This window comes from Rissa tridactyla, chromosome 2 (genome assembly GCF_028500815.1).
Source record: "Rissa tridactyla isolate bRisTri1 chromosome 2, bRisTri1.patW.cur.20221130, whole genome shotgun sequence".
Taxonomy (NCBI): Eukaryota; Metazoa; Chordata; class Aves; order Charadriiformes; family Laridae; genus Rissa; species Rissa tridactyla.
This window is the reverse complement of record NC_071467.1, coordinates 146,039,439-146,058,175: the sequence shown is the minus strand read 5'-3', so window position 1 is coordinate 146,058,175 and position 18,737 is coordinate 146,039,439. Positions and strand designations below refer to the sequence as shown.

Genomic DNA, 18,737 nt, shown 5'->3' with positions numbered 1-18,737 from the left:
CAACAATTACTTTTTTTTTTTTTTTAAATAATAATCTTTGGCTTCGTTGTTCAAGTTCTCTGGCCTGAGGAAGCTGTCTGCTTGTGCGTTATAGTCCTGTATTATTTATGGAGCTGGCCCTCACCACACGACCAGGTTCACAGCTCAATGATCTCCTGAATTTCTGAAGAACCCTTGTAAAACAGGTGGCACAAACGGGCAAAGGCAAAGCTGGCAGCGGAAAAGGAAACAGAAGGGGAGATGGAAGGGAGACAGGGAAATAAAAAACTAAGCAAAATGGAGGAAGGGAGTCAGAGAGAAAGTGAGAGAGATGTAGATCAGGTAGATCTGAGGAGGGATCTCAACAGTGTATTTAAATATTTAAATATGAGACATGAAAAAGGAAAACAGGTCTTGGAAAACAGTGATACACCGAGATCTAGCAGATATAAAAAAAGAAAAACTGGAACGAAGTGATAAACAAATAACAAATCAGATGAGCATGATTTTTACAGGTGCGATAGTACTTAAAGATACATCACAGATGAAAGAAGAACAAGTCCATACTCTTTCCCTGACAAAACCCTCACAGCCTTAAATGCATCTCACGGAAAATATAAACACACAGCACGAATCTGAAGCTCATTTAGTATTTCCTTACTAATTGTCACTATCTGCCAGGAATATGGAGATAGAAGGAGAAATCTTCACAAGTCCTAGAGCATATTACTCATGGGGTCATTTAACACACAAACTGTAAAGAAAGCCAGTGAAGTCTTCAGGCGAAAAAGACCTTTGTAACAGATTCTCCCTATTTAAATCTGACTTGTAGGGACTGATTCTTCATTGAAGGAAGATGAATAGGATGTTTGAGGGCTGATTTCCAGAAATGTAAGTTTTGGGTGCCATAGCAATCCACGGGTAAACTTTCACAAACGCCTTCAGTCAGAACTCAAAGCTTTGACCCTATACACTGCAAATAAATGGGTACATTCAAGAACAGAAAAAATGCACACGTCTAAGTAAGATTATTCTGAAATACACAAGCTGATCAAATGCTTTTTATGGAATACTGATTCTAAGTGATTTTTCCTGGAAAATATATTTTCTACTGTTGTCAGGAAAACCTTTATAAGAGGTCTTATGCTATATGTTAACACATTAAAAACAGTTGTACCAGTAATGGATGAGATGACAGTGCTTTGAAGTTGAACATTTGACGAGTCTGTGACATGAAGTAACACTTTACCTTTGCTTTTTCCAGCTGTGCCTGGGCCTGTCGCTCTGCCTCTCTCCGCACTGCTTCCCTGTCTTCTTCCAGAGATACATCTGAATCGGATGGACGGCTGGTGTAGGAGTCCGCCGAACCCTGCACAGGAAAAGTTGAAATAACGTCACAGGTTGTTTCGGTGTTCAAAAGAAAAAAAAAAAAAGTGGAAGTGTTTATACACCTTGCCTTTCTCTTACTTCTGTACCCCTGAAAAGAGAGTAACTGCCCAAAAGGGAAAGTCACTTAGGAAAATTATGTCTAGGTAAATGTTTTCTTCTGGAGGCTTTCCAAAAGTGCAGGTGTCGTCCCCAGTGTTTTATTTCCTGCACTATCCCCATGCTCTTATTTGTCTGGTTTTCAGCAAGCAGAGCCAGTTGCTGTGTAGAGCTACAGCAGTGGTGCAGTGCAGGGCTGAAGGACACACAGCAGCTTCAAGGATGGCTCCATAAAAATTAAAACTCTGAACAGTGACAGCATTAGCAAGGAAACAGACTTTTTACAATCAAAATGCAAATTCAGTATCAATAATTACCATTACACAATACTACTGCTAACAGATTTAAGCTCTGCTATCCATTTTTATTTTAGGGCAACCTCTTTACCTGACACACTTTCCCCATCAGAACTGCAAATGGCTCGTATCCATCCCTGCCCCTCAGCAAAACATGCAAATGACCACAAATCAACTTCCAACTAATAAAATCCGTCTGGACTCAACACATGTCCCCGTATCGCCACAATGGAAGCAGCCACAATGCCAGAACAGCTCTATAAATAATGACAGCTCTGCTTTCCCTCTGCATCTCCCTGCATACGAAATAGAGTTCTGCTAATTCAATCAGAATGAAAACAACTGTCCTCTCCTCACCGTCTTTTTTTCCCTCCCTCTCTGCAATACATATAACATACGCCGATAAGGAAAACGTAGGGCTTACACAGATATCAGAATTCTTCAGACGTCCTCCTTTGGCTCTTTTCAGAAGCCTGATCCAGGTGGCCTTCATTAGCCAGACAGCTCAGTTATTGTCCGCAGCTGCAGCGCCCGGCACTGATCTCATAAAACATGTGCACACTGAGCACCGCAGAATCACTGCTCCTTTCCTATCCATGCTCTGCTGTGAGAGCCTTCCTTCTCTTCCCTCTGCCTTTCAAGCTTGCAACCTCACTGTTTCCAAGTATTCTACTGCAATTCAATTTCCAAATTTTCTCATGCCATTAAAAAAAAAAAAAAAAAAAAAAACAAATCCAAAAAACCAAAAAATCCACACCATCTCCAAAAATCTCAGCTTGAGAGATAAAAAGGTAAAACAAGCCGGGCATCAGGTAAATGTTGTGAGAGATGCTTCAATTGATCATAAACTGAGATCGATCACAGAAAAATACCTAGGGCTTTTTCCGTTCTGTTTTGGGGGGCGGATTTGGCTGTTAAAAATAGTGCTTATAAGAGAACCTTTTAAAATCCTGTGCAAAATGTATTCAGTGACATTTGCAAGTGCAAAGTTCATTTCATCTCTTCCTAGATTGGCTGGGGGTGGGGTAACAGGCTGTTCATATCACTGGGCATGCTCCATATGTGCAGCCTTTTACGCAGATGCTCGCATCACACCGGGTTGTTAGCCTATGCCAAATTGCCATTTTACATCTCAAGGGTAAACAGCTGGAAAACGCAAGGTCCCTGCGAAACTGGGAGAGCTGGTACAGCGTCTCATTCCCGTCATGTATTGCTTGCTGCGAGCCGCGTTTCCCTCGGACGCTCCGATCTGTCACGCAGCGCTTTGCCTCTGCTGCAAAGCATCGAGCTCCACTCTGAGCTCCCTTACAAAAAACGTAAAGCCAAAAATATGCCTGTTGAGCAGGAATTTAACCCCCTAGTTACTGCTCATATTTTTCCGACATTAGCAGGGGAAAGAAGCAAAGAATAACGGTGCCACTCGACACATAAATATTAGATGCTAATATGGCAAAAGCCAAACAAAACATTGAATTTCTATATTCGGCTCTTCAGAGTCACCCTCTATCCTTTCATAAACTGACATGGGAATAACATGCTGAGGCGTGGGTATCTAGGGCATTTACGATTCACTGACAGACATGCAGCATTCTAGTTGAAAAAGATCGCTGTGGCTGACTGCAGTGCCTGCCTTTGATACAAATTCACAGTTACAAGAAAAACAGACGCTAGAGATTACAGCTGAGAACAGTGGTCACACACGTATCGTAGTACATCAGCGTGTCCCAGGAAGGACCGAATCCTGCCATGGTTTGTGTCTGTGTAACAACTAAATCGCCCCATCACAAGTGATGCAGCAGCCTACATTTAACCACTACTAGAGCAAACAATAGCTGTCACTAAGCTGACAGTTTAAAATAAAGGTAAATTTTACTTTTCCAAATGTTTTATTTTTTACTTTCATGAAGCCCCATACAAGTTACAGCATACAAATTAATAAACTGTCTTTGAACTGACACAGAGAAAATTACTCTCTGAGGAATATTTTGCTTACAGGAGTCCAAATACATCTACTATATTGTAGTGATCTTCCAAAACTGAATTGCCTACTGTGCTAAAGCAAAAGGAGTAGAAAATAAAAGCAAATACACTCAAAGTTGTCTTTAATTTTTCTAAAAATCTGGTCTGCTAGGAAAATACCCAGAGGCTCTGTAACCTCCCCAGAGCCTTTCAAATTTGGCTATTCTTTAAAATTGCCCTTTGCCACAACTTCTGACACAGCTCCCCAGTGGAAACAGTGGCAAAAGACGAGCAGCAACAAGCGGACAGAAGTTTGGTGTAGTTTAAACCCTGTTATGGTTGACACAACAGTGGCCTGTGGTTGAAACCATTGATGTTATCCCAGCATTAAGGAAAGCTGAGACTGCGATGAACAACCCCCGGCCATAGAGCCCCAGCCTCCAGGACGCTCTGGGGTCCCTCAACTCAACCCTCCTGGGAAAGCGCACGTCTGGACCCTTCCCCACCAGCGCTGCAGTTCCTCGGTGCCACTCTGCTGACAAGCAAAGCACGGTGTCACAAACCAACTCCAAAGCAACACTACCTTTAAATAAGAGGAAAACAAACAAACCGGCTGTTAAGCCTGACACGGCAATCACAGAAGAGACAAGGTGGTTGTTAGCTTTCTACAGCACTTCCACAGTGAACGCATCATATTTTCCGCTAACCAACTGGCATGGCATCACTTTTACTATCATTCATTCTGCTGTCCAGAAGGCATGCTGCCTAACTGTTCCTCACCCCATAAAAAAGAAGTCATGAAGCACAGAAAGATAATTTGTATCTCCCCTAAGGAGGCAAGATGCCTTTTGGGTCAGGCCGGAATTGCTAAAATTGGAATTTCATCTTGCAGGCCAGAGAGATCATTTACAGTGCTGGTCATGTCTTGTGTTGGCCACAGTCCCAACACACATCTAAAAAATCATATCATTCAATTTAATTATATTGACAAATCACATGAATCAAACTCAACATTACGTTTACTTGCCCAGTGGGACAGACATGGTCATGCAAATTTTCTGCAGAAAGCAGAAGTTGGGACCTTCTTCACTTCTCAAACATGGAAAAAAATTCAAAGCCTGACATCAGGGCAATCCAGGAAAAAGGGGAGCATGCAATTACAATTAATTCATTCTATAAACTACTGAGTATTTTACATGAGCTAAGAATGTTTTCATTCACTTTCAGAGGTAAAAAAATATGCAAACTGAAATAAAAACTATGATGAAACTACAGTGTAAGTACCTTGACTATTCAAGGAAAATAGGGCCAACTGGATGTGGATTGTCCATTCATGACAGCTAAGGAAAGTAAATTACCACCCTGGGCTACACTAGTTTTTTAGGATTGCTCTAGGGAACAAGATGGACCTTTTCCCTAGAGCTTCTGAAATTCAGCCTTTCTGAGATTCTGCGAGTCTCCAACTCCTTCCACTGTGATATGGAAGAGCTACAGTAATACATGTATGTAATACAGGCTACTATAGCCCCCAATTCCTCATTTTTCATGAGAAACCATCTAATAAAAGTGAGATAAGTCATGTTAATAATTACCCCATCTATTTATTCTTTTTTCTTTTCCTCCTTACTTGGCAGGTTTACAAACCCAGTTTGTTTGAAAAATAATTTCCTGTTTTAATGACATGCCTGACAAATATTTACCAACTATCTTTCCGCTTATTATATTAGAGTAGCTCCTATGAGGTATTCTTACAGTGTGAACCCACGCTTTTCACACTGCTAGTGATCGTATGTGATTATATTTGAGCTCCTTTTTCTTCAACACCATACATGTCTTATCGTCTTTAGTATTGTAGAAGTGTATCAATCATCTTCAAGAGACTGGGTCCTTCAAGTAAGAGTTGTTTTTATTATTTTCCTTTATTTGCAGGTACAAACTCCTTAGTTAAATTAGGGGGTGCCTCCAGCTCTCTTACTTGTCTTGTTAATTCTCTGTACCCATTCTTAACTTTGGTCAGTGCAGTTGGAGCTTAAGTACAGATTTTGACTGAAGTGTAACATTCACAGTGTAAAATCTGGTGATGTGTTTGGTCTGTTACTGTAATAAATTCTCACTGGGTTAATATAGCTATCAGTACACTTGCAAATTCAGTCATGGCCTTTATATTATGTCTTCCTCATAAAAAATAAAAGTGATCCTCTGAACACCATGAGTTTCTCTTGAAAAATTACTGAAAATTCTCAAATAATTCTCTTCTTAGAAAGATCAAACAAGTTCCTTCAAGTAGAGACTTTTTACATTATTCTTTATTAAATGAAGGCACAAAGCAGTAAGCAAACATACAACAAGATTTTACAAGGAAGAAAGAAATACATGTGACTGCACGTAATATAGAAACTGTTCATTTATAATAGTGGGTTGTTCTCCTACAGGTATTTTTCATCTCTTCATTCATTTAATGCTGAAGAGAATTTCAAATCCAAGAGGAGAAATATCTTTATGTCTTCACTCGATTTATACTTTGCATACAGAAAGCTCAGCCCTCACTGTGCCAATAAGAGGAACAATTCATTTCAATATTCAGAATTTATACACAGATATTGCTAACTGCTTATCTTCTAATCTTGTTGAAATAGTAAGAACGACATCATATGTCCTGCTAGGACATGATTTGAGATGGTATGTTACGTCCTTGTGATGTGCTACAGTTCTTGAGTGCTATGAAATAAGGTAAATGAAAAAAAAATGCTGAAAGGTTATTTCCATAAAATTTTCATGGGACTTAAAATCTTAAAAACTGATTCAGAACAAAGGCAAAATGTGAAATGTTGAAGTTTAGCATGAAGTGAAGCTGCTGACATTGTAATTATAATATGCCAACAGTGTCCAACAATATGTCCTGTTTCATCATAAACTGACCACCTTGAAATGTATGAGCCACACAATTAGAAAATCAGAAGCACTGCCACAAATGTACCGTCAGTAGGGACCTCAGTTTAGCAGAGTAGCCACAGCTGGTGAATGTGAAAATTTCTTATCTATGAAGTTTTTTCCAGATCTCTAAGCAATGTTGTTATTTTGAATGATGTTGAAGAAAGCACGAAACGCTGCTCTGAGAATGCTACGCAATATTACATTGATGGTAAAGTTAGTTTTTTGAGGGTAGACTTTTTATGGAAAGATCAAACTAATTCTAATTAACTGTTTGGCATGTATATTTGGCATGTATGACAAACTGAAGAAAGACATTTTAACAAAGGAAAAAGGAAAGAGATCATGTATTCATTAAGGGTATATCAAGCAGAATTGCGGACTCCTTGCGTAAGTGCCATTCACAGCCCTGGACACAAGCTGTTGGAAGCAATGGACACACTTCACAGCCTGGCAACTGCCAAGTCTAGCCCTGATGTCCTCTCTGGTCCTTGGCATGGCCCTCCTGGTGCTTGGCCGTTTACCCACTAGGCACACATTTACACTTAAAGGCTGTAAAACTGTGCTTTCCCACAATTACTATACAAGGAGGGCTACCAGGTCCTACAGTAGTCACAGACATCCTCTGCTATGTTTGCATTTAAAAGACAAAACCAATGTTGATGAGATGTTTTTGTGGTTGTTGTTTAGAGCTAATTGGGCATTGCTAGGGCATCTACAGCCACGGGGGACATTGAAATAACAGGAGGAGTGAAATTTTAGAAGAGCTCAGGAGCTTAAGGGTGGCAATGTGATTAAAAAGGAGATTATGTAGGAAATCAGTCTTTTCTTTACCCTTAACATGACTTTGGCAAGCTTGATTGCAGCACCCAGCTCGACATTAACAGGTTTCCAAGGTGCTAATCCAATTGACAGCTGGATGAAAGCAGAGGTTTTTATAATAGCCCTTAGGTTTGCAGAAGCCTAGATTTTGGCATTCATGAACCAGGTAAACAGTTGTACCTGGTGTACAGTTGTATCAGGGAAAAACAAAACAACAAAAAAACCCCAAACTCAAAACAATCACCCACATCAAACCTTCCCCCCTGCCCCCCCATTTTCACTCATATTTTCACAATATTAGCCTAAATGTTTCCTTTCCTGTTGTTTTGCTAAGAAAAAGTAGCATGAGTAGGTATTTTTAGAGGAATGATAGCCTTTTCATGGTGACTCTACAGAAAAACTTTGGATATACGCAAATTGTTTCCAAAAGGGCAGCTGCAGAGCTCAGCCTAGTTGGCAAGAAAACAAACAGACCCCTCAGAGCCAGAGCTGAACTTTCCCCAAATCTGTGGGATGCTCTGATGTGTTATGGTTTACCATTTTTTTGCAAAAACCATCTAAAAGGGAAAACTACTTGAGACCCTATTGTACTAAACTCTGTACAGTCACAAAGTGAATAGCAAACCCTGCTTAAAAGCACCTGCAGTCTAAAGGATGAGAGAATATGAGCCGGGGGGGGTGGAGGGGGGGGAACGGAGTAAGAAAGGGATCAAGGGAGCAACGCAACAGAAAATAAAGCATTTTTAAATATTCGATCCCAGCATTATGACTCATCCCTTGCATAACCATGGTGGGCTGTTGTTTAAGTAAGTTTTCTATATGTATTATGGCAGAGATTAGTTCTGTGAAAGCCTCTGAAGGAGGATAATCTGGTAGCTCTATATTCTGACAGAGAGATTCTCCCACTTATGAAACAAGAGAAAGTGCTTTTGAGGAAGAGGGCAATGACAGGAACATAAGGAGGTCTCCTAGCTTATCAAAATATGCTTTATCAACAATATAATAACATAATTGAGAACTTTAAAAACAAACAAAACAAAAAAACCCACATGCAAACCTAAAGAAAAATGGGAGTTGATTTTTCGAGACAATTAATTGGATTTAGAGGATGGGGTTAAATTATTGATGACTTTGAGCTGTAAGGAAAAGTCAGAGCAATGACAGAGCTAAGATGCTGCCAGTGGAACAACTCAGAGACAGGTGCCAAGGGAAGAAAAATACACCAAGGAAATGATTGCAAGCTGCATGAACTTGAATCATCTCACTTTTGCCTCAGACTGTCAGCACACACATGGATATTAACACAACTTGGCTGACTCATGATAACTTTTTAAAGCTCTGGTTACTTGATTATATGTCTAAGCCCTTAGGCAATGGTAAACCAGGACTATTAGTAACAGCAAGTGGAAATGTGGTGGTGTTTACTGAGACAGAAGCAGGTAAAAAATTGGAAGTTTCCAAGAAAAATGAAAGTATCATTTTTGACTGAATTATTTAATCAACAGCAGATATCACAAAGGAAAGATTTTTAAATTGCAGAAACACAACTCAGAAAAAATGATTTAGAATATAAAATGCTATATGTCAATACAAGAGCACAGAGAGAAAGACAAAGATTGGGTCAGCCACAAAATTACAGAGACTTAATTAAAAAAAGGAAAAATGGAAAACACATCTGGGATGACAACAAGGAAACAGAAAGACAACTAGAAAAGGAAAGAATTTAAAGGAAAGCATGGCAACCATCATCTCAATTTGTCTCAGCTCAGTTAAAAGTGTCAATTTAGATTCCCTGTTCCAGATCCTCGGTATATTTTTATCTGGGATTTTAGTTCAAGTCATTAAGATTTTCTGCATACTTAAAAATAACTTCCTTGAAAATTTAGCATGAAATTCTGTTAGCTATGGAGAATTTTGAAGGGAAAAAAATATTTTCTTTGAATTTTATCAAATTATCTCTATATGTACAGTCCCTACTTGGTTTTCAAATGTAACCTTTTTAATCTACTGCAGATAACAAATGGAAGGTTTGGGGGTTTGTTCGTCTGTTTGTTTGCTTGCATTTTAACTTGTTAATATTGTTGAGGTTAAGTATATACAGTGATGTCTTCCATAGTTCAAATTGTAACAACTGCTTTAAATGCATATTTTTGCTTGCTACCCTTCATTTCTATACTGTAAATACAGTATTCATCTGTTTAAATAATTATCTTTTTTCCTTATATCTTCGTGAGTGAGTTTGGCAAGCATGCACTCTGAAGAAACTGCTGTTATAGACTAGTTGTCTTCAATATTTTCCAACCTCTGATACGTTTCTTTTTCAGCCCATCATCTACTACTGAAATCTTGATTTTTCTAGTCATGATCTTTTGTTAACAGCAATCAATGACTGTCATGACATAAAACACTGCAATTTGCTCACTGCTTATATTAGGAGAGGTTTTCTTATCAACAACTTTATTAAATTACACAGTAAAGACTAAGGAATTAATTAATTAAATTTCCCTAACCCAGGCTCACTGAAAGCTCAAGCTTGTCAAATAGTGGTTTGTTTGTGACTCAACCCAGGTATCTCTGGCAGCCGCGATCATCCTTTAAGCATCTGCAGCCTTGCTCTCTCTGATATTGCCAGAAACACCAAGTGAGCAGCTTTCGCACTGCATGGCACCATTTACTTCAGGATAAAAACGCTACATAAAATAGACATATCCTCGTCAGTGGGCTAAATGTAAGCCCAGTTTCGGAGTGTGTCAGAAGCCACAGGATTCCTTGCGGTTTCAGGTGTTAGTCCTTTGTTCCAGCCTTCATCCTAATGTATACCACTTGAAAAATAACAGGTCTGTTTCTTTATATCTATTACCTATCCTCCAGGCCTAGCATAAACCAAAGCAAACTACTTGCAATTTTCACAAGAGGGTGAGGCTTCTTACACAATTTAGATATTACAATTATTCTCATCTGATTTCAAGGATACAACAGTGTGTAATACTTTCTCATTGATGGAAAAGTCTCTGGAAAGGCCTTTTGACCCTCTTGTCTATCACATATCAAAATAATCATCTTGGAAAATTCTCTCTCTCCAGCATATGTCTTCATAGTTTTTGTTCTAAAACCAAAATACATCAGTTAATGTATAGATTGCATGACATCAACTATTCACATCCATTGCCTATTTTGATTTGACTCTAAAAGATATCTAACCTAGCACATCCACCCAGAGCGGGTGAGGGTATCGATTGTGCGGGGTGTGATATTCATGCAAGGGCGAGAAGCTAAAGCCAGCACTGCAGGCCTGGTTCTCCCATCCCAATCCGTGTGGCCGTCACTGCTTACTTACTGCTTGTACAACTCCACCAACTGCCTTTTGCAAGAGGGACAGCAACACGGAGTTTGTGATTCCAACTCAGGAGTCCTTCCTACGGCACTTTTAGAGCACTATCCCCACCTCATTACTAAGAAGCAAGACTGAAGTCTCTGTATGTTACCGCCTCTGTTTTCTGTCTACAAGGGAACACATGAACATGAAGAGCATAGACAACGCTCATTTACAAAACTCGTTTAGAACGTTTGCAAAAAACAAGTTAGTACAAGGTTGAAGGAAACCATCTGATAGTATATAATCTCTCATAATGAATAAATCTAAGTATATTATCTTACAGATAAAACAGATCTTGTACTATGGATTTATATTTATACTGAGATATGATTGCTTCAATAAAGATGGGAGAGTTAAGAGAAGTATGCCCGCTACTGAAGATGGTGACGATGATTAGATGCTAACGTGAAGGAAAATAAAATATAAACGAACTGCAATAGAAAAATTAAAGGAAATGATAAAAGCAGCATATGGTCTAGTGATCTTTCCTAACTCAATGTTAGAATATGTTTTGTGTTCTGGAACATTCAAAGCTTAACAGAGTACAACAGCCACTTTCCTGGATAATAAGTGAACCCAGGTTTTTAAAATTATTGCGACCTAGAAGACCAAACATTTTCTGTTTTTCAGACATAAAAGAAACATCAGGAACAGACTTCTTTCTGATTCAGAACAGACTTTGTCTGGGTCAGGAGAGCACATTACATCATATCCCGCACTGAGCCGTTTCCTCCTCTAGAGGAAGCACCAAATTTTGGACCGCTGGTTGCTCTTTTATCTATTGCTGCATTACTGAATATTGACACAAAATACACATTTGATTTGCTGATAAAACCAAAATCTTAAAAAAGAATGCCTTTCCTGTGTCAGAACTGTGATGACGTACTACATCTTTTTCTCAGGACCACAAGGCAGAAAGGGGTCTCAGGAGGTCTCTAGTCCAACGTTCTGTTCAAGCTGTGAGACCAGACCAGCTTGTTCAGGACTTTATCCAGCTGGGCTTTGAAAACCTGCAAGCACAGAGACTGCACAACCTCTCTGGGAAAACCCATCCCATTGACAGACTGTCCTCACAGTGAATATGGTTTTTTCTTATATGCAGTCTGAACCTCTCTTTCCATTTCCAGTGTTTGTCTCTTGACCTTCCACCACGGACCTCTGAAGAGCCTGGCTCCACGCTTTTGGAAACCTCCTTGTAGATGCTGGGGGCTTTGGGTTGTCCTTGAAGCCATCTCATCCCCAGGCTGAACAAGCCCCAGTTCCCTGGCCTGTCCCTGCAGGCCAAGTGATCCAGCCTCAGTCACCCTGGGGGCTCTTCACCGAACCTTCTCTGATTTACCCATGTCTTTCTTCTGTTGGGGCACCAAAAACTGGCCAAAAACTGGTCACAGTGAAGCAGGTATGTTCTAATGAGTGCTGTGCAGAGGGAGGTTATCACCTCCCTGAATATCGTGCCTGTGCTCCTGTTCATAGAGGACTCAGGAGTTCAGGATTTCAAAAGAATCTGCAACTTCAGAAATATAATGGAATTCTCCTCAGAAACAAGCCAACATACAACTTAGGCAAACCTGTATTCATAGACGTGCCATAGTCAATGCATTCAAAAATTTTAAGAGAAGCAATGCCTCACATTACTGTAAAGCAACATTATTAATACGCTACCAGGATCAATTAACTTTGTAAAATCCGACAGATAAAGAAATTCCTTCCAGCACATCCCTACCAAATTTCTGGTCACAAGAGAGTCTCCAGCACCTGCAGTGATGAAAGACGCAAGAATGGAAACTCCACCTCTGAAAGCCTTCAGCTCACAAAACATGTTGTGCTAACTCTCACCAAAGAAATAAAACCAAATCCATGTCATCCCTGAAAATTTGTTTTCTTCTTCAGGAACTGCTCTGGCTAACGCCTGCTTTTTCCTCTCTGCTTCACTGTTTGGAAATTGAATTAATTCTCTCCTTAAACTCATCCGGTTATGCTCAATTAAAAGTCATATTTCCTCCAGTTGACACGGGAATCAATTTCTGCTTAAGGAATTACCACCTAAACATATCAACGGTACCACTGCTGCTAGCACCACTGGACGCCTGCTGAGGGGACAGGAATATTACAAAGGTGTCACTGAGATTGCTGCTCTACTGTGCTAATTAGTAAGGCAATTATTGTTTAGATGAGACTCCTAAAGATAAAGAGGAAGAGAGTGAACAAAGAGCCAGCAGAAAGTACGTAGGTGGATGATGGGCATCATCCATACCACACAGAAGAGGAGTACCTATGACAAAGCAGCGAAGAAGGACAAGGCTTCCAGAGGAGAAATACGAGAGAAAGATTTAAAAAATTTAAGAGATGCATGGAAGGCCAACGAGCATTTCTGAACTTTTACTAGTTCTTTCCAGTCTCCAGTTTAGCAGCAGAGAAGATCCCAAAATTTGAATCATTACAAAGGCAGAAAGATATCTTTTCTAGAATGAAAAGTATTGTATAAAAATACTGTCAAACAAAAAAATTACCTCAATGTTATTTGAGCTTATATGCCTGGCACTATAAGGAGAGTTAGCAAGCGAGTATCTGCCCTTTTTTTAAACAATATGCATTTTTATAGCATCTAACCACTTCCACCTCTGTACTGTTCGCAGTTTTCCATTACAGGCAGTAAATACCCAGTGGCTTTAGGCTTTCAAATTGAAGAATATAAGGAGAATGCTGATTCCACAACTAGTTTCTCTGCTTACAAGCATTCAACAATCTCTGTGTTTGCCTTGCACTACATGAAGTCCAAAGTATTCATGGACAGATAAGAATTATAAAATGACGGAGAAACCCAAGATTCATCATCTTTTCCAGGTCACACCTATTGCCCACTCAGTACTCACGTAGAATGTATATGTGCTGCTACACCGCAATTCAAATACGTTTGTACTCAAACCCTCTCAGAGATTCTCCAGAGACAGAATGCTGGCTTCCCTGGACAGGTTAAAATCAGAAGTCAACACTAAATGCAAGACAGGCTTTTCATGCTTTAAGAACTCTGACTCCTACTGGCTTTCAGTAGTATTCCAGTTCATCTCTGTTTTGGAAAAAAAGGAATTTAGTATGTTGATTATTTTTTTTTATTACTATCATTTTCCATTTATCCTTAACTGATTTCAATTAGGCTGAAACACTTACTACAGAAGTATTGTAAACTTTTATTTAAGGAAACCAGAATTTCACTCTGGATTTACACTGCTCTCCTTCCATCACTCCTTCTGTAATAATTATCCCATCTATAATCAGCAGTAGTTAAGACAGTTAGCATCTCCCTTCCTGTTCAAAGTTCTTGAGTTTACAAAGAGTAAAACAAAAATGACGGTTTATTGTTTCTTTCTTCATGCAGAAGAAAAGGAAACATTTTTTGATGAAGTTGGCACACAAATGTGCTCTCGTGTTTTCTTAGTTGTCTACAAGCATGGATCTTTTTTACGATTTGAAAAGGCATCAGTATTTTTAAGTCCCATTCATTTTCAAAATCATCATAACTTATGATCTCAACAGCAGTTCCTTCTTGTTTCCTCTTTGATTATGCTAAAATAGACCTTATTTAAATTGAATAGCATTTCATTCACGTCATAAAATCTACCAGAGAAGTGCAAGGACGACACTGTCAATTGTAACAAGGCAAGCTGATCCACAAAACGTGTTGTGTAAATGGCAGGACTAATCTCTCCCACCACACTCACAGACACAGATGTCCAGGTTTATTTAAAATAGCCCTAAGTGAAACAGTACAACCTGTGGTGTTTGGGTTTTTTCTAAAGCGTATCCTTGCTACTGGGAGGCACTTGATTAGAGAAAGATCTCAAATTTTATTCCTGTGCTGACAATGCAACAATGATTAGAGGAAATGGTATCAGCTGGGTGTTATTTTCTCCCTCAATACACTAAGGACAGTCCCATCCAGACCATTTCCCAGATGTTCTTGCCTGACAATTCCATCGAACCTCTGGATCCAAATTGATCAGAACATTATTTTGTACTAACAAGATACGGCTGAACAGAATGATTCATTTTTTCCTTACAAATCTACATTACCGATGGGGGGGTACGGGGGATAACATTCACACATGCGTGGGAAAACTCTTTATTCAGAAGGCAAACTAGTTTAAGTTATTGGCTGATATCAGCAAATAGGTTTATGTGGCGAATGTTAAAAGAAAAATAAAGCTTTTTCTTGCTGTTAAGTTATAGCAAAATGTCAATCAGCGAAAGCAAAATTTCACATATGGTACTAGAGTCTCGTACAATGAGCCTTATGATTTTGCTTAAGCATCTCCAAAGGCCACCCATGTTCTTGCTAGTATATCCATAACAAATAACAGAATTACAGCAAACAATACGAATAATTCCATCTTAGAAAGACCACAGGATAATTAAGGGAAACAGAACACAACTTTCTTAAATATATGGGGTAAACCACAATACGATACATATGATTAATTGACTATATTTGAGCAACAACCTAATGGCCCCATCCTTCAGATCTCACTTTATAGATATAGCACTATATTTATATGGAATGCAGACAAAGGGAAAAGAATCACAGTGAATTATAGATTAGAGGCCTAAAATTTCAGATTTATGTAGCGCATTCTTCACCAATGGGGACTAAATCATGGGGAACTGCTGGACAAGATGAAGACTTCTAAGAGTGAGTTTTGACTTGTAACATAAAACATGTGAATTTCTACTTTGGTTCCAGTAAAATTTCTATATGGCCTGTGTTCTCTGAATAGAACCAAGAGAAAAAAAAAAGGTTGAAGAGGGGACATCTGGAGGACAGGACATATAGTCCAACCTCCTCCTCAATGCAGCGCCAGATTCAAAACCAGATCAGCTTGCTCAGGGCCTTGTTTAGTTGAGTTTTGAAAATCTCCATGGATGGAAATTTTCCAACTTTATATAGAATTTTACTTTTTAACCTCCTACACCAGAAAAATATAAGGAAAATGTAAGAGTAATAAATCATCTTAATATAATAAATTAAGAAGTTACACGACATTTAACCTCAAAAAGTAGCCTGTAGAGCTGCTTCCATAAGCAGATGAATACAACTGTATCAAGTTCAGCACAAAGTCAGTTTTAGTAAAGCCAATTTCTGCACATGAAAAAACCTTAATTACTTCCAGTGAAGAAAAAGTTAAGTTTCTCATTGACTTTCAGGCAAATACACTTTATAAAAAGACATGCAGAGAACTTTCGCCTATCATATTGGGTTGCTCCTTAAAGGAACAGCTTTGCAATACAATTATATTCTTGTATTGTAATATTCTAATAATAGCTATGCATGTATCAGCCTTGCTCCTACAGCCTGGCCTACTATTGTTCCCTCTGCTTTAAATTCTTGTAATGGTCTACCTGCCCTTAGATTTAAGAGCTCAACTGGGTAGGAAGCACTCTCATTTTGGATTTCTGCACCAGCATTGCTTTGCCTGAACCAATAAACAAACACTTTGATTTAAAGAGGTTTTTTTTAATAAGAAAATTTACCAAGATATTTGGAACAAAACACAGAAATTGCCTTAAAAAACATCAAAAACCTATTAAAACCAATGCTCATTAACACCATCTGACTTGTTTGTAAGATTTAACAGAAGACAAACTATATCATACATCTTAAAATGCAGTATGTTATTCTAGCATTTTAAATGCCAAAAAGTCCTATGCAATGCTAAATTAAAACGTATAGATTCACATTGTGTTGTAAATGACAATGTACAATGAAATGTGCACGGGAGAACTTCTCAGGGATTTCATTCTTTCATTTCTCAGAGAAAAAGCTTTTAAAATTGCTGTTTCCTATAGTCCTGTAGTTACAGCAATCATAACACCCAAGTTCTGCTAAATTTTCCCCATGAAGAAATCTTAAAACACTAATCTGGTCAGAGATGCATAAAATAATAAACAAGCTTGTCATGGTTATCATTACCTGTTTCTATGTAAATAAAAGATTTGCTGAAAAAAGAATTAATGACTCTGATGGAAGATGAGCTAACTGTTCCCAGTATTTCATAATTCTTATTCATCAGCTAAAGTTGTTATCTGGAAAGTAACATGTGGTTTAAGTAAACAAACAGCACTTCATTTAGTCAGTCCAGTTGCCCAGAGCTTGTTTATAATTTAGAGAAGACATGTCTTCATGAAGACAGATGCCCATGGCTTCAGTAAAGAGGTAGATGGATTTTTTTTTTCCTCTGGTAGACTTCCTGACAGCCAATATTGAATGAAAATAAATAATAGGTTTACTCTGATCAGATGTCCGTTCATCAGACCTACTTATTATAACCAACTGGAAAACAAAAATGTATTCCAACATAGACATGAACACACAATTTCAACTGTAAAAGAAGAGGGTGGGAGGGAAAAAAGAAAAAAGGAGTTATGCCTGGAAGAGATTATCAAAGAAGTTTCAGATCAGATAATCTGAAACAGGATTTTTGGCCCTTGGTTACCCTGTGTGGAAGGTTCCTATCAAAATGACATTGGACTATATCCAGCCTGCCTGCTAGGAGTGCTTAATTGAGCTGTCGTAACTACTATAGTGTTGAAAGGTCAGGAGAGCAACGAGCTATCTAGGCTGCCAGACACCACCTCCTATACCGCTGATGGGAGAAAAGTAGCTGCGCTACCCAGGATAGAGCATCTAAAACAGGCAGTCTGCCGCGCCAGGCAGGCAGGCACGTATGGCAGACAGCGCGAACATGCTTCTTTGACTTCAGCTTTCCATATGTGCTGCAGGGGAGTCATGATTTCAATTTTTCACATAAAGCATCTTGCATGTGTACCCCTTCTGCTAATTTACATCCATCCACAGACTAAACAACATAGACATCAAAATGCATGTCACAAATACTTAACTGTAAAACAGACTTTAAAATAACTCTATTGTTAGAGACATTACATTGAGGCCCCTGCAAGATCTGGAATTTTCTTGTACCATATTAATGCACAACATATACAAGACCCATTTCTTTAACGAGACACATTCAAGCATTCAAGCTATTTCTTCTTAATACCTACAACTTTTCCGTGTAGGGCCCCACCTTGAGAGTTATAAATTCATGACTTAAAACAGGCATGCCATTAGTATCTTTTACCCACAAGACTTCTCTACCTACACAACTCTCACAACGTCTAATTAAAAAAAGAACTATGAATATATATGGCATAGCAGGGAGCAAGTTGTAAATGATTCCCAAAAGCCTGGTAACATACACACACACACATGTGCAGAGGAATCTAAGCTAATTAAGTATGTTGCAGCTACGTAAATCAGAGAAGCACAATGAGTTATGTTGTTCTTAGCTCTGTGCTGCCATAGCTAGACTGCTGCCCTGCTGGCACTACCTGTTACAGCTACATTAGGCTCCACTCAGATTCCTCACTGAAAAACAGCCATATTTTTATATCAAGACCTGTAAAGCAGATGACAATAGGGAAAATTAAAACCTCAAGTATTCCTGATCATGAAGTTATTTTTTTAAAAGTTCATGTTCGTTCACTTCAGTGAGGTAAACTGTCCAGCGAGAGGTTGATTAGTGCTTTACCAGGAAAGAGGTAGTATTACCATATTTTTTTTCCTTCAGATGGAAAAAACTGAAACCAAGACCAAGCAATTTAAAGATTTCATCACGACTTGGTGCTATCAGCACAATTAGAAGCCAACTATTCCCAAAGCCTGAGCAAGACTTCCTTCAGCTCCTTCCCACTGCTGTCTCACAAATGGAAAAGGAGCCAAGAGGTACAGAGCCACCTCGACCAGTTCGGTGGAGGGCAAGCAGAGACAAGTGTCTCCACATATCTCCACTCTGTTTTTTTTCACCAGCACTTACTACGAGCTGCAAGATGAAGGT

General features: G+C 38.9%; 1 protein-coding gene across 4 annotated transcripts in view; it reads right to left on the bottom strand.

Annotated features, from left to right (window-relative positions):
- The window catches only part of CACNB2 (calcium voltage-gated channel auxiliary subunit beta 2), a 258,923-nt gene that overhangs the window by 90,871 nt on the left and 149,315 nt on the right, over nucleotides 1-18,737 (bottom strand). For all 4 annotated transcript variants that reach the window (XM_054193186.1, XM_054193190.1, XM_054193187.1 and 1 more), the window contains one exon: nucleotides 1,229-1,348. In XM_054193186.1, the coding sequence (XP_054049161.1) occupies nucleotides 1,229-1,348 (120 nt within the window). The remainder of the gene's footprint in view (nucleotides 1-1,228; nucleotides 1,349-18,737) is intronic.